This window comes from Capricornis sumatraensis, chromosome 16, assembly GCF_032405125.1.
Source record: "Capricornis sumatraensis isolate serow.1 chromosome 16, serow.2, whole genome shotgun sequence".
In the NCBI taxonomy this organism is placed as follows: domain Eukaryota; kingdom Metazoa; phylum Chordata; class Mammalia; order Artiodactyla; family Bovidae; genus Capricornis; species Capricornis sumatraensis.
In genome coordinates, this window is record NC_091084.1 from 75,740,351 (window position 1) to 75,755,122 (window position 14,772).

Sequence of the window (14,772 nt, forward strand, 5' to 3'; positions counted from 1 at the left end):
AGCAGATTTGCTCAAACCAGCAGCAAAGCCGGGAGTCCAGAGAGGACCCCAGGACGTCATTCTCATGAGGTCATCCAGGGAAGCCTGGACTGACATCTGTCATGCCGCCGAGTGCTTAAGAGCATGGGCTGTACCTACAGAGTCTGAACTCCAGCTGCCCCACACATTTCCTTTGTGGCCTCAGGCAAGCTGCCTACTGGCTCTGAACCTCAGTTTCCTAGTCTGTAAAATGGGAATAATAGTTGTTACCTTCATTGAGTTGTGAGAATTCATGAAAGGGTACCAGAGTACTTGGCACAGTGAAGTTGCTCCATCAGTGGCAGTGGATAATGTTTTAAGGCTGATGTCTTTGTTATTACCGTGGTCAGAAATAACATTCTAGTCTACATGGACCCATGCCTGTTGCAGGGAGGCAAACCACATGTTTTTTATATTATTTTCTGAGGGTATGCCCACGTAGAATCATAAAATTCTTAAACAGAATTTTATAGGTCATTTAGGACAGACTTCCACTCAGTGGGAAAATTCTTTTTTCAGTTCCCCTGAGAGTGGGTTGTCCTGCTGCTGCTGCTTCTGCTTCAGTCGTGTCCGACTCTGTGCAACCCCATAGATGGCAGCCTAAACACCCCCAGTGACAAGAAACTAACCTCCTCACAAGGCTGCCTGTGCTACGGCAGGACTGTTCTGCATGCTAGAACATGTATGTTAGGACTGTTCTGCATACACACTCCTCATGCTGAGTTCAGGCCTCCGTCCCTCAAGTGGTCCTGGTTTTGCCTGCCTGCCCCCCCCCCCCACCACCCCGCCTACGTGAGGGTCCTTCCTACATTTGGTGATGTGTCTGCTTACTCTGGCCTCTTCTTCTCCAGGCTAAGGGACACTCTTGCAATGCTGGCCACCTTCTGTGGTCAGACCCAGGTTGTCAGAGTCCTTCTCACATCACAGTGTTCAGAGCCTGGGCTGGTCTAAGAAGTGCAGAGTTCAGAGTGGCCAAGGAGTTGGCCTTGAGGGATAAGGCAGGGGAGGACGCTGGTAACCAGTCTCCTGTGGCCCGGTCCTGAGCATCTGGCCCTGGCTGGCCCTTCCTGGACCATCTCAGTCCCAGGACTTGAGGTCTACAGCCTGCTCTCTACTTGGATGATGGGGGCTCATCAGTAGCATTTGATGTGCTCTGAACACCCTCTGTGATCCTGCTCGCCCCCTGCTTCCTCCACTAGAACTTCCTCACCCTCTTCTTCTCCAAAACTTCAGCTAAGATTCCACACCTCCCAAGAAAGTCCTCAATGAGCACCAGTTGCAGGGCTCCAGCTCTGTGCTCCCATATTCCACAGAATTCCCCACCATAGTTCTGACCGCAGGACAGCACAGTGGCCTCTTTCCATGTCCGCTGGACTGTGAGTTTTGTGAGAGCAGAGACACTGCATTCCCGGATCACCATTTTATCCCCAGAGCCTGTCCGTGTAGCTGCTCCCTGGGTGATGTTTGCTAAATGAATGAATCCTTGATTGGAGAAAGACCTGACTGATGGGAAAGAAAGATATATCAAGAAGCATCCCTCAGCAAACCTGGGATCTGAACCTAGCAACAGAGATCTTAGGGAGCTCCAGAGTCCCCTCACAGCTCCCACCCAGGACTCTCAGCCCAGCTGAGGCTGCAAAACGTCTGATTATAACTGCGTGTTGTAATACATGTAGCTATACAACAATAATGCATATAGTTTTACAACTGTATGTTGTAATACATGGAGTTTTATGCAAACCTCCCACCACCCAGAGTGAATCATAACTGACATTTGGTCTCCTTAATAAACATAATCATGACTGTTTATGGAGTGCCTTTCACATCAATCATTATGGCAGGGCTGCAAGGTTGGTTTCCCCATTTTTCAGATGAGGATGCTGAAGGCTGGCCAGTGAAGTCACCTGCTCAAGGCCACTTAGCTTGTCAGTGGTGATGCTGAAGTTCCAGCCGATGCCTCAGGCTCCATGGCTGTCACTTCCCACTAGGTATTCTTGCAGCTGGCTTCGGGACCTACAGACGCTTCTGTTCCCCCCACCCCACCCCGGAGAGAAAGGAGCAGTCAGAAAGTGCTAATGACGGATGATTAATATTATGATAACGTACATGGTTCCTTGAGATTCCTGGGGAAGGTCCCTGAAGACTGGGGTGTCAGCTGGGGAGACTGGCAGGGGAGGGGAGGCCTGGCCTGCATGTTTTCTCTTTTTGTCCATGAATTTTAAACCATGGAGACAGTAAAGTCTCAAAAATAGAGAAAGCAAAAGCTGCATCCTCCTCCCCTCCATCCTCCCCTCTAGAGGTAACCAGATATGAGTTTGAAGTGTGTCTCCCAGGCTTTCTGTGCATAGATAAACACAGAGTGATGTGCTGGCAGATAGTTAACAGCCTGCTGGTGATGGTCGGGGTGGGGAATACGTGTACCGGTTTCCTTGGTGTCAAGGCTCCCACCATGTCTGGTTTCAGACCGCCAACATGAAGGCACTAAATGAGCAGATGGGAAGAGCTGTCATTTGACAATTAATCTATAGTATTTCTACTCTACAGATGCCAACATCCTCAAGAACATCAACATTGTGAAATGTAGTAAAGTAATTAGGAAGCTTTGAGCATTTGTTACCTATTCAAAATTAGAATATATGAATTGTAAGTTCATATAATTTAATTTTTAATAATGACCGTGTTTCACAGCTGGTTCACGAGACTGGAAAATTTCAGAGTCAGGTCTTGGTAACCAGGACAAGCCAGTTCTAGCCACTCTTTTCCTTATCACTTGAGTATGAACCCTATGTAAATTTTTTTTTTCCTTTAGCTTGCTTGTTATTTAAAAGGCTCTTCATCGGATCATTCACTCAGCTAGGACTCTACCACATGCCATGGCCTGTGTTAGGGACCAGGGCCAGGCCACAATCATGAGCAGATAGCCATGCGCTTTGTTTTCATCAGCTTTTGGTGTGATAAAGGAGGCAGTCAGTTACCACATTGACAAGCAGACAAACCCTGCAGTTAGGTCTTTCAAAGGAAGCAGCAGGATGATGTTTAGAGATAATGCTGAGAGGGGCAGGTGTGTGGAGGTCAGGGTGTGGAAGAGGAGAACCTCCTTGAGGTTCAGATCAGGAAAAGCTTTTTCCGAGGAGCTGACAGAAACCAAGACCCAAAAGATAAGATGGGACCAGCCACACAAAACCTGTTGGAAAAGAGTTGCCATAGGGTACCACATTCACTTGGGTGCCATTTCTGTAAATTTTACAAACATGCACAGCAATTCTGTGCATGTGTGTGTTATTTTTTAGAAAAAGTCCTGGAATAGTAAGAATCAAGAAGGCTCCCTTCCAGCTTCAGGATGGTAGTTAATCTTGGAAGGAGGGTGGGAAAGAGAGTGAGTTAGAGGCAGAGATGGTCTTCAATGACATCTGTGTATTTTCCTGATGCTAGGGGAGACAGAGGTCCGGGACAGAATTGGCTGCTGGTCATTTTTGCTGGCTCTTGCTGATGGATACAGAGTGATCAGTTGCATTGCTCTTTATAATTTCTCAACACCTGAACTATTTCATGATTATTATTTTTAAAGAGTGGCTGCGGAAGAGTGTATAGGGGAGAGAGAGGCCTGAAAGAGTTGGGAGGTAGGCAGGGACCAGATGGTAAAGCGTTGAAGATGATGACCTTAAGTATGAATTTTGCTTTAAGTACAGTGAATGCCTTCTTGAGCTGGTGGGTGGCATGTTCTCAAGTTTACATTAATAGGTTTCTCTGGCTGCCATGAGGAGAATCAGTGGAGTTAAGAATGGCACTGGGAGGTTAGTTGGGATCTCTTGTCGTTGTCTTGGGGAGAGTTATGATGGCTGGAAGCAGTAGAGACAGGAGTAGTTTTGAAGTCAGGTTCAGATGACATGCTGAGGGACTAGATACCGGGGATCAAGAGAGGGAGGCATGGCCCCTTTGTTCATAGTACCACTATTTACAATAGCCAGGCCACGGAAGCAACCTAAATGTCCACTGAGAGATGAAGAAGTAAAGTAAATATGTATGTAGTACATACATGTTGACAGAATGGAATATTACTCAGCCACAAAAAAGAATGAAATAATGCTTTGCGGCAACATGGACAGACCTAGAGATTACCGTGCTAAGTGAAGTCAGTCAGAAAGAGAAAGACAAATATCATATGATACCACTTACACGAGGAAGCTAAAACATGACACAAATGGACATATCTACAAAATACAGACAGACTCATAGAGAACAGGCTTGTGATTTCCAAGGAGGAGGGGCTGGAGGAGGGAAGGACTGGGAGTTTTGGATTCTCAGCTGCAAACCATTATGTATAGGATGGATAAAAGCAACAAGGTCCTACTGTATATGGCACAGAGAACTATATTCAATATCCTGTGATAGACCATAATAGAAAAGAATATGAAAACAGATATATATATATCTCTGCGTGTGTATGTATATGACTCTCTGCTGCACAGAGGAAATTACATACAAATTGCAAATCAACGATACTTCAATACATTAAAAAAAAATAGGGAGGCATGAAGGATGACTCTTTTTTAACAGCTTTGGGAGATATAGTTCACATACTATACACTTCATTCATTTAAAGTGTACAGTTCACTGGGGTTTAGGGGATGGCTTTCTTTCTGAAATCTGAGTGGGTGGTGGCTTCAAATTCTGTGAAGGAGAAAAAGAGAGGAATAGGCTTAGAGGTGGGGCCTGAGGTGAGTTTGAACTGCTAGTAAGACATCATGCCATGTGGGAAATTAAGTATTCATGCCTGGGGCTTGAGATGAAAATCTGTGAGTAGTGAACAAATTGAAAGTGTGGGAATAGAAGTAAATATCCAAAGAAAGAGCATAGTTAGAGAAGGTGTGTGTGGAGGAGGCAGTGGGGCTTCCAATCCAGACGGACGGAGAGTTCATGCTTTGAGCCCCCTCCCCACAGATGAAGGAGAAGAAAAGAGAGGGAGAAAGAGAGAGGCATAAAGTGACTGCCGCGCTGAAAACAGAGGCCCATAGAGCTCTCATCTAGTACAGGCAGAGACATCCATCAGTTTTAGCTCCTGAGGCGCGCTACGAAATAGAAGTGTCTTGTGTGAGGTGGAGAGGGGTGCCAGGTTGACTGCTTAAAATGAGAAAAAGCAAGCAATAGGCAGACAGACTCTTATTCAAGATGAGCCTCTGGACCAAACCTCCAAAACTAATGAAGGAAATTAATGTTACAAAGAGAGCCTTCAAAAACAATGACAATTGAATTCACTCTAATTAAAATATAAAAATAGTCTTTTTTTTGAAAATGAATTTAAAACAACTGTTTAGGGACCGCCAGGAATAGGTTTAACTGTGAGATTCAAAATAACAGTGGCTCATGCAAAACAGGAATTGTGTCCTTCTATGAATAAATTCTGAGCCTGAATTAAGTCCTCAGGAACCTAGCTTGATCCAGCTAGTCACTGTCTCAATGCTTGGATTATTATAGCCTCATAGTCCAAGGTGATAGCTAGAGCTCCAGCCATTATATCTGCATTCCAGGCCACAGGATGGTAAAAGGGTATATATCAGCTGTCTTTTAAAGAAGTTTTCAGGAAGATGACGCATGACACTTCCACCTCCACTCTATTGGCCAGAACTTGGCCAGAGGAGAAGTCAAGAAATGTATTCTGTTATTACAGGTAGCTAGGCACTCAGTTATAATCCAGGGATTCTGTTACTATGGATGAAAGGGATAATATATCATTAACACTCACAGCTTCAGGATCTTCAAAGAAAGAATAAGGATAACATCCATTAAGAAGAATAAGACTGGCATTTTTGTTTGAATTTAAAACCTCTGTCTTAGAAAGATGGTGTTAAGAGAGTGAATAAACAAGTCACAGACTAGAAGAAAGTATTTGTAAGCCATATTCTGATAAAGGAATTATATCCGAAATGCGTTAAAAAATAACAAACAAACGTGCACGTGTGCTAAGTTGCTTACTGTGTCTCTTTGTGACTCTGGACTTCCAGGCTTCTCTGTCCATGGGATTCTCTAGGCAATAATAATGGAGTGGGTTGCCATGCCTTCCTCCAGGGAATCTTCCCAACCCAGAGATCCAACCCACGTGTCTTATGTGTCCTGCATTGGCGAGTGGGTTTTTTTAACACCAGCGCCACCTGGGAAGTCCATTTCAAACTCTCAGAACTCAACCGTAAGAAAAAAAAATCCACTATTTTAAAAATGGGCAAAAGATTTGAATAAACACTTTACCAAACAAGGTATGCAGCTGACAAATGAATGCACAAAAAGATCCTTAAGTGTCATTAGTCATCAGAAAAATGCAAATTAAAACCACATTGAATACTGCTTCATACCTGTCAAAATGGCTAAAACCAAAAAGCCAGTTCATCCAAGTATTGGCAAGGATCTGGATCAACTGGAAATCCCACATACGACTGATGGGAATATAAAATGGTGCAACCACTTTGGAAAACAGTTTAGCAGTTTCTTAAAAGTTGAACATATTCTTACCATGTGTCCCGGCAGTTCCACTTCTAAGTATTTGCCCGACAGAAATAAGCGTATGTATTTATACAAACACAGGTGTAGAGAGGGAACGTCTGAACAAAGTGGGGAAGGGGAGAGAGGGACGAACGGAGAGATCAGGACTGACATACATACATGACCATGCGTAAAACAGCCGGCTGCTGGAAGGCTGCTGTAAAGCTCAGGGAGGGCATCTCGGTGCTCTGCGATGGCCTAGGGGGGTGGGTGGGGGACGGGAGGAGGGTGCAAGAGGGAGAGAATATATGTATACATATAGCTGACTCACTTCCTTGTGCAGCAGAAACTAACAAAATATTGTAAAGCAATTATACTCCAATAAAAGAAAAAGATTTGCTAGTGATGTCTTTTAGCAGCATTATTTGTAATAGCCAGAACTAGCCACAACCCAAATGTCCAGCAATAGGTAGACTAAAAAAAATAGTGACCTATCCAAGCAATGGAATACTACTCACCAATACAAAGAAATGAGCTCTGACACACACACACAGGAGGAATGAATCTCAAAATAATTGTGTGGAGTGAAAGAAGGCAGACATGCCTTCCAGTTGATTCTGTTTGTATAAAGTTATGGACCACATCTATGGGGCTGCACAGAGTCGGACACGACTGAAGCGACTTAGCAGCAACAGCAGCAGGAGGGACCATGCAAAGTAATTTGTAGTGACAGAAAGCAGCTCCCTGGTTGCCTATGGAACTAAGAATGGGAGATATGGAGAGAGGCAAGAGCGAGGGATCACAGAGGCCATAGAGTAATTCTTAGGGGTGATGGATACGTTTATTATCTTGACTATGATATATACATTTGTCAAAATTTATCACATGACATACTATATGTTAATTATATTTCAATAAAGCTGCTAGAAAAAGAAAGAAGGAGCACAGCATTATGAAACAAAAAGAGGCAGAATAAGAAAAGATGAGTGTGAAAAAGAACTAATTGAAATTTCTGGGAATGAAAAATATTAATTGCATTAAAAGTCTTTTAAAAAGGAAAGAAAGAAAGGAAAAACGTCAATAGTCATAAACTCTGGAATGAACATGGTCAAAGAGAGAATGAATGAGTTGGAAGAGCATTCCAAGAAATTCTCTGAGAACCACCCAGGAAGACGTAGAGGGAAAATTCTGAAAGAGTAGTTGTAAGACCTGGAGAATAGACTGGGTTCCGACCGTATGTGTTTAATGGAAATTCTGCAGGAAGAGACTAAAGAAAATGACTGAGAAGCCGTACTCAAAAGCATAATAGCTCAGAATTTTCCAGAGTTGAAAAGGAGGTATAAATCCTAATCAAGTAATATGCTTGACAAGTAATGAGAATTTTAAAAGGTAAATCTCCACTTTAAAACCACATAGTGAAACTGCAGAAAATCAAGCATAAAAAGGAAGTCTTAGAATTTACTGTAGACGGATTACCCACAAAAGAACAACATAGACTAATAGTAAGTTGCTTAAGAGCCTATGGCAGCCTTTTTGGCAGTCTTTATTTTCTGAAAGAAAATAAACTTCATCTGTCTAGAATTCCATATCCAGCTGAACTGTGATTCAAAAATGGTGATGAAATACAGACAGTTTTTGGAAGATGAAGGGGTCCACCCCAAACCCAGAGGTTCTTGAATGTTTAGAGACTGGGGAGAGGAAGGACCCGCTGGAATCACGTATGCCCGGTCATCTGGTGTCAGCCTCTGTCTCCTGCAGAAACCGTAGAGAGGAACGCCTGGATTCAGCTGCTGTTGCAATGTGATGTTCTTGGCAATGCCGCTTGCTGGCATGTGCTGGGTATTCCTTCAGGGCAGAGGAGGGAGATGGGATCCCTGCCCAGCTCCGGTCAGTCCTGCAGCAATGGGGGCTTAGAAGGGAGGCCACAGGGAGGGTTCTGGGTGGCGGCCTTGGGCCCTGGTCTGGGGAGGAGGCTGGGGACGCAAGAGCCCACCCCTCAAAGATGCCCATTTCGAGACTGTCTCTCTGTCTTCCAGATTGTGGACAAAAACAACCGCTACAAGTCCATAGATGGGTCAGATGAGACTAAAGCCAACTGGATGAGGTGAGTCCCGCTCTCTGCTGATTTCCCAGGAGCCTTGTCCGAACTCTGGAAAGGAGGCCAAGGGAGAACGTTGGCCCTTTAGAGTCTCCAGTGGTGGAAGTCCCTGAAGGCCCCGGGACTGCTCTTGGCAGGAACATGTCTAGCTCCAGGGGACCAATCCTCTGATTCCCCCAGGCTTCCATCAGGGGTTCTGGAGGAGGCCTGTGGCCAGACCAGCTGTTTATGGGCACACACATGTCAGTGTTTCTGGAGGCCGCAGGGCCCAGCCTGCTGGCATTCTCGCATGGAGGTGGGGGGTGTCCCTGGACTGTGACACCTCTCGCAGGCAAACTCTGGCTGGATGGGGTGCAGGAAACATCGAAGTGCGACTCCCAGCCATTGTGTAAAAGGCCCCCAGGGAAAAGGGCACAGTCTCCAACTCAGTTTTTGATTGTTAGAGTGATTTTGTCTGTTGTTGGGGACAGAAGTTTGCACCGGAAGGATTCTTCACTGCCAGCCAGAGCAAGCAGGAGACTGGCCCAGGGTCAGCCAGCGGCAGCTGCACCGAGCTGTCCTTTGCGTTCTATGCTGCTGGCTTGTGTGGTGTGCCTGAGAGTTGGCGGGAGCCCTGCCCGATGGCATCACCGGGCAGTATGGGAGGTCAGTCTTGCCTCATTGCCTCCTTGGTGGCCTGTCTCTGGGATTCAGGAGCCGTAAAGGGGGTTAGTAGCTGGGTTGCGAGCTGGATCTTGGAGGGCTGAACCCGAGGCAGTACCGCACCATGGATCGGGCCCTCTGTCAGTGTGTGTGCAGTTCTGTGCCCCGTGGGGCCGGGGGCTGGAGGGTAGAGGAGAGATGATGCTTGGAGGGAGGGCAGTTAGGGCCTCCCTAACGGGAGTCTGCTGGATTTAAACCCTGAGACTTGCCAAGCAAATGCAGAGAAACTGGTTTGAGGTGGGGAGGCTGTGGTGAGTTGTCTGGTCCCCTTCCACTGGGCCCCACTGCCCATGGGTCTCCCACCTGAGGCCGGCTGGCAGCCGGGCGGCTGTGGATACTCTCCGGGACACTTAAGGATTCGCCCCCTGATTTGTCGGAGCCGCTGTCCTTATTGCGATTGAACAGGTGCAGAAGCGGAAGCGCTGAGAACAGGCAGGCCCCAGTCTTATGCCATGGGGACCTCCCCCCTTTCACACAGTCAGGTCAGCCGTGCCCTGAAAGTGGCTCCAAGAAGGTGGGTGGACATCTCTGGCTGCCCTCTTCTCTCCGATCACTGGGTGCAGGTCAGCTGAGCACGTGCAACTCAGCCCTTATTCCTGAGCACCTGCGGTGAGTCAGAGCCTGTACCGGGCATCTTAGATGGATGGGCCCAGCCCGGCTCCCCTGGCCTTCCCAGGACTCACACCTTCTGCTGTTGAAAGTGCTTTTTCTAATGAGGCTGTTCCAAGGAAGTGAGGACGATGTGCTGTGGGGGCTCAGATGAAAGCGAGGGTGGGGAGGGCCTTTGAGCTGGGCCTTCAAGAGAGGCATTTGAGGGCACTTGTGAGCAAAGATTCAGAAGTGGGGAGTGGCGACCAGGTGTCCAGTGGGCGACCAGATGGCCTGCATGGCCCAGACCCCTGGCCTGGCTTTAGGCAAGCAAAGGGGCGTGTGTTTGAGTGCAGTCTGGGTCAGGCCTTTCTGCACTGAAGTTTGGCCAGGAGAGCTGATTCAGTTCCGCTCTTCCATGTATCTCTGATCCTTCAGTTTGGGGACAAGGCTTTGCCATCACTGCAGAGAAGGGGATTCACCACCTGTGCTGACTGAGTGATCATCTGGCCCTCCTGCAATTCTGACTTCATCGGGCTGGGACTGAGCCCAGGGCGTCGGCAGTTTGTAAAGCTCTCTGGAGTGATTCTGATGCGCTGCTGGGGTTGAGAACCACTGCTCTGCTCTGATCTTCATGCTCCAGTGGTAAAGTGAGACCCAGAGCAGAGCAGGGTCAAGATGATGTGGTCAGCGGCAGATCAGAACTGGAGCCTATCTCTGAGCGTCTAGGTCAGTGTTCTCTCTGTGCACGAGGGTTCTGCTACTGCTGCCTTGCTGGCCTGGCGTCTGTCCTGTTCCTGCTCCAGGACCCATTCTGATCCAAGATGGTGCCAGGGTGGCCACAGCTGGTGGGCCCTCATCTTATTAGAGACTCAGGGGGTAGGCTGGGGTTGGGTCTATGGTTTATTGCTGGGGAGATAGCCCTCAGGTGGTTCCTGGGTTGAGGGGAAAGCCAATTCATCCTGGGACCCTCTTCTTCCCCCTAAATGTACGGCTTCCATTTGTACAGCTCCTTCTAATTTGAGGACACGTTCACTAGCTTAGGGGCTTGCAGAAGATCGAATGGAGTTGGTTAATTTCCTCAAAACCTAAGTTTAGGCCGGGAATAGAATGGACACCCACTTGTTGACTCTATGGCAGCCCCATGCTGGGTGCTCTGCATTCATGAGATCGGTGGTCCACAACCCTGCAGGGGCTCTTTTAGTCTCCTGGAAGCAGTGTGTTGAGATGTTTTTGGTTTTCACAACTCTGCGGTGAATGCTGCTGGTTTCTATCGAGCAGAAGCCAAGAATGCTGGTAAATATCCTACATTTTCCAGAATGCCCTCTCCCCCACCAACAAAGAATTTCTGATCCTAAATGCCAGCAGTGGTGAGATTAAGAAGCCCTGAACAGACTCTTCTTGGCAGCCCTTGGAGGTGGCACCGGGGGGAGGTGGGGGGGACAAGGTTTGCATAGGAGACTCAGCTTCTAATCCAAAGTCTGTCTGAGTGCAAGGCCCAGGCCCCGGCCACTGTCTTGGCCAGATGACAAAGCCTCCACCTTCTTCCTTGGCCGCTTGGGCTCTGGTATTCTGGGTGGGTGGAGTGGGAAGACAAGGGCTGAAGGATCTTTGCGCCCTGTCCCTTGCTGTGGCTTTGGCAGCAGCCAGAGGGAATGAATCAGACTCCGGGTCTCCCGTCAGACTCTAGGATGCTCTCTTGGGTGGATCTTTGGGACCATGGGCATGGGATAAAGGGTGGACAGAACCACACTGTGGGAAAGAATGAGTCGCAGAGCCAGAGGAGGTGCCAAGCCAAGGGGGTAAGGGCTGTGCTGTGCCTGTGGCCGAGGACCCTCTGTGCAGATGGAAGCCAAGGTCCTTCCTGGTCTCCATCAAAGTGGACCTTGTCTCCCCATGGATGCTCAGGGTCTCCTCACGTCCTACCCATGAGCTGCCAAAAAGGAGCTTCTGCCAGCGCTGCAGTGGAGTGGTGGTCGGGACTGGGAGGAGCCTGCCCACACCCAAAGGTGGGGACCTGGGAGACTAGGAAGGGGAAGAGACCCACCAGGGTGCAGAACAAGCTTTCTGTGACCACGCCTTAATCGTGGGCGTCACCAGCAAGGCCACACCCCTCGGAAGCCCACTGTAAATAATCTCCCTGTTGAAAGAATCTTCCTGCAAGCCCCTGGGCTCCATAGGTCTGTGCAAACATCTCTGAGTTCAGGCTGTGGCCTCGTCCTAACCCCAGTAAGGATCCTTCATGCCTGCTGAGGGCTTTAAAGCTCTTTACATCAGCGTGCTTATCCCTTCTCGGTCGGTAACAACCCCTGGTTCCAGGATGGGGAGAAGGGGGCCAGGGGAGGCTGCCGAGCTGCCTGCCCTGGCTCCTCGCAGCTAGTCAGAGGCCAGGCGGGACCCGAAACGGAAGGCGTCCGGCTCCGTCCGCGCTCCTGTCGCGCGCGCCGCGGCTCCTGCTGCCCCGCAAGCGGCAGTGCGAGGGGCCTGGCGCCAGGAGCAGGGTGTGGTGGTGGCGAGCGGGCGAGGGCGCCCGGGCGCCTCCTGGCTCCTCGGCTGGGGGCCGGCACTTAGGAAGGAGGAGGCCTGCCGCGTTGACGGTCATTTACCCCATTGTGCTTTGTGGGATATTCAACCCAAGGAACGTGGCGCCCCTGGCCGAGCGTAAGAGGAAGCCCAAGTTCTCCAAGGAGGAGCTGGACATTCTGGTCACCGAGGTGACCCACCACGAAGCGGTTCTCTTTGGGAGGGAGACCATGCGGCTGTCCCATGCCGACAGGGACAAGATTTGGGAAGGCATAGCTCGGAAAATCACCTCCGTCAGCCAGGTTCCGCGCTCCGTCAAGGACATTAAGCACAGATGGGATGACATGAAACGGAGGACCAAGGACAAGCTGGCCTTCATGCAGCAGTCCCTGTCGGGCCCCGGGGCCGGGGGCCGAGCCCCCACCATCGTGCTCACTGCCCACGAGAGGGCAATCGAGTCGGCGCTGCTCACGGCCCGGTCCGGGCACGGCTTCCCCAGGGCGGAACTTGACGGCACAGACAGCCCTTCCACCAGCTGTGAGTACCGCCCGCCTGCTCCCCTCCCCGCGCCCCCCTTGCCTGCCTCCCGCTCACTCCTGGAGATGACCCCCCGCACCTGCCTTCTCCCTCTCTCTCTGCTGTTCCTTTCTGCCTCGCCCAGCCCTTCCATCCTTCCTTCCTTCCTTCTCCCACTTCCATCCTCTCCCCGCCTCTTTCCCTTCATTCATTCTAGAATATGTCCTGAACACGATGCTGGGAGCTGGGAAGACAGAGTTGATTCTAAAACCTCCCCCAGCGCTGCTCTTGGGAAGTTCCTCAGACTCATGAGAATAAGAACCCTTTCATTAAACAGTTGCACGAGGAAATGCGTAAAGAAGGATCAGTAGATGAATGCAGGAAGTCCTGAGAGCAGAGCTGACTTGGTGGGCTTAAGACCTGTCTTCCCCCAAGGGCTGGGAGCTGGGCTGACTGCTCTTGCGCTCTCGCTTTCCTGAAACTCAGACTAAGTTTTTGAAGCAAGCACCCGCATTTTCCTGTTGGGTTCAGCCCTGCAGATTAGCGAGCAGGCGGTGGTGGTCTGAAAGCAGGAGTGGACTGGCTGGGAAAGCACCGACCCCCCGCCCCCCCCCCCCCCCCACCCCGGGGAGAGAGAGTTGAATGGAGACGAAGGGTGGGGAAGAGTTAACCCGGAGGGTGTGCGTGAGGCGCAGCGCAGGGGAGGGGAGGAGGGCCTCGCAGGCAGAACAGCATGTACGGGGCCCCGCATCAGGAAGGCGCTTGGCACGTTCCAGGAACAGAGAGGAGCCAGGGAAGCCCCGTGCAGCAGGCGAGGGGGGAGGGGCGTCGGAGGAAGCCGGCCAAGTCCCGGGCCCCCGAAAGCTCAGGCCTGTCTGTGTGCCTGTTCCCAGGGTCTTTGTTTCTGTGATATTTCCGCGGGGCCTCTGCGGTGCCTTGCTGGCTTCTTTTTTCTGTGTCCTCTGCCTCTTTGTGCCTGCCCCAAAGCTCTCTCTAAGACCCCTGTCTCTGCGCTCTGGTTCCTCTCCCCATGGCCCCCTCCACCTCTTCTCCCTCAGCAAGTATCTTCCTCTTTCTCCCTCTGCTCCTTATGGCTCAGGATGAATGCTGATGCCAGGGGCTGGGTGGGTGTGGAAGCTCCCGGCTTAGACGGGGCGGCCATCCTTTGGGGCTGTAGTTCTTGGCGCTCACCAGAAGGGGGAGCACTCGAGACCCCCCCCCACCCCCCTCACTCCTTGCTGGGGCTGCCACCCACTTTTAGCCCTGCTTCTGCGCACATCTGCCCCCACCTGAGGCCCCAGCTGGAGGCCGTCCGGCTTCCCAGTGACCAGCAGGGCAGGAGGGCTCCAGGGATGCCAGCCGGGCCAGCCCAGGGGAAGATGGTTCACAGAGACCCAGCCTTCCCTTCCCAGGCCCCCTACTGCAGGGAACGTGCTAATTTCCTGTCTGGCCTGGGGAGGGCTCCTGACAGGGGGCTACTCAGAGTCAGCTATTAAGAACTAAGGACGAAGGAGGACACCCTCTAGTCTGACCTCTGTGTGGTCCAGATGAAGCTAAGCTTCCTCTGAAACTAAGCTTCAGACGCAGAGGTAATCTCAGGAGTAGATTCAGAATAGGGATTCGAACCTGGGTCTGCCAGATCCCCGAGAATCCCAGCTCCCAAGTTTCAGGACGATGCTACCAAATTATGAGAAAAAGAAGGGGGCTATCTAGGTGAAGTCTGTTTCTTAAATTCTGTCTTGCTCATCCTTCTGTCTCCCCGAGACTGAAGGTAATGAGATTACCAAACGTGACGTGAGCTGGGCAGGGGGCCCAGGACCCCTCCACCGCAGGCGGGACGGGCCCTCCTTTTC

General features: G+C 50.2%; 1 protein-coding gene across 2 annotated transcripts in view; it reads left to right on the forward strand.

The window, feature by feature from the left end:
• PRDM11 (PR/SET domain 11) overlaps positions 1-14,772 on the forward strand; it is a 48,469-nt gene that overhangs the window by 16,637 nt on the left and 17,060 nt on the right. The window contains exons 4-5 of one of the 2 annotated variants that reach the window (XM_068989241.1): positions 8,529-8,596; positions 12,519-12,940. In XM_068989241.1, the coding sequence (XP_068845342.1) occupies positions 8,529-8,596; positions 12,519-12,940 (490 nt within the window). The remainder of the gene's footprint in view (positions 1-8,528; positions 8,597-12,518; positions 12,941-14,772) is intronic. The other variant, XM_068989239.1, reaches the window with a different exon arrangement.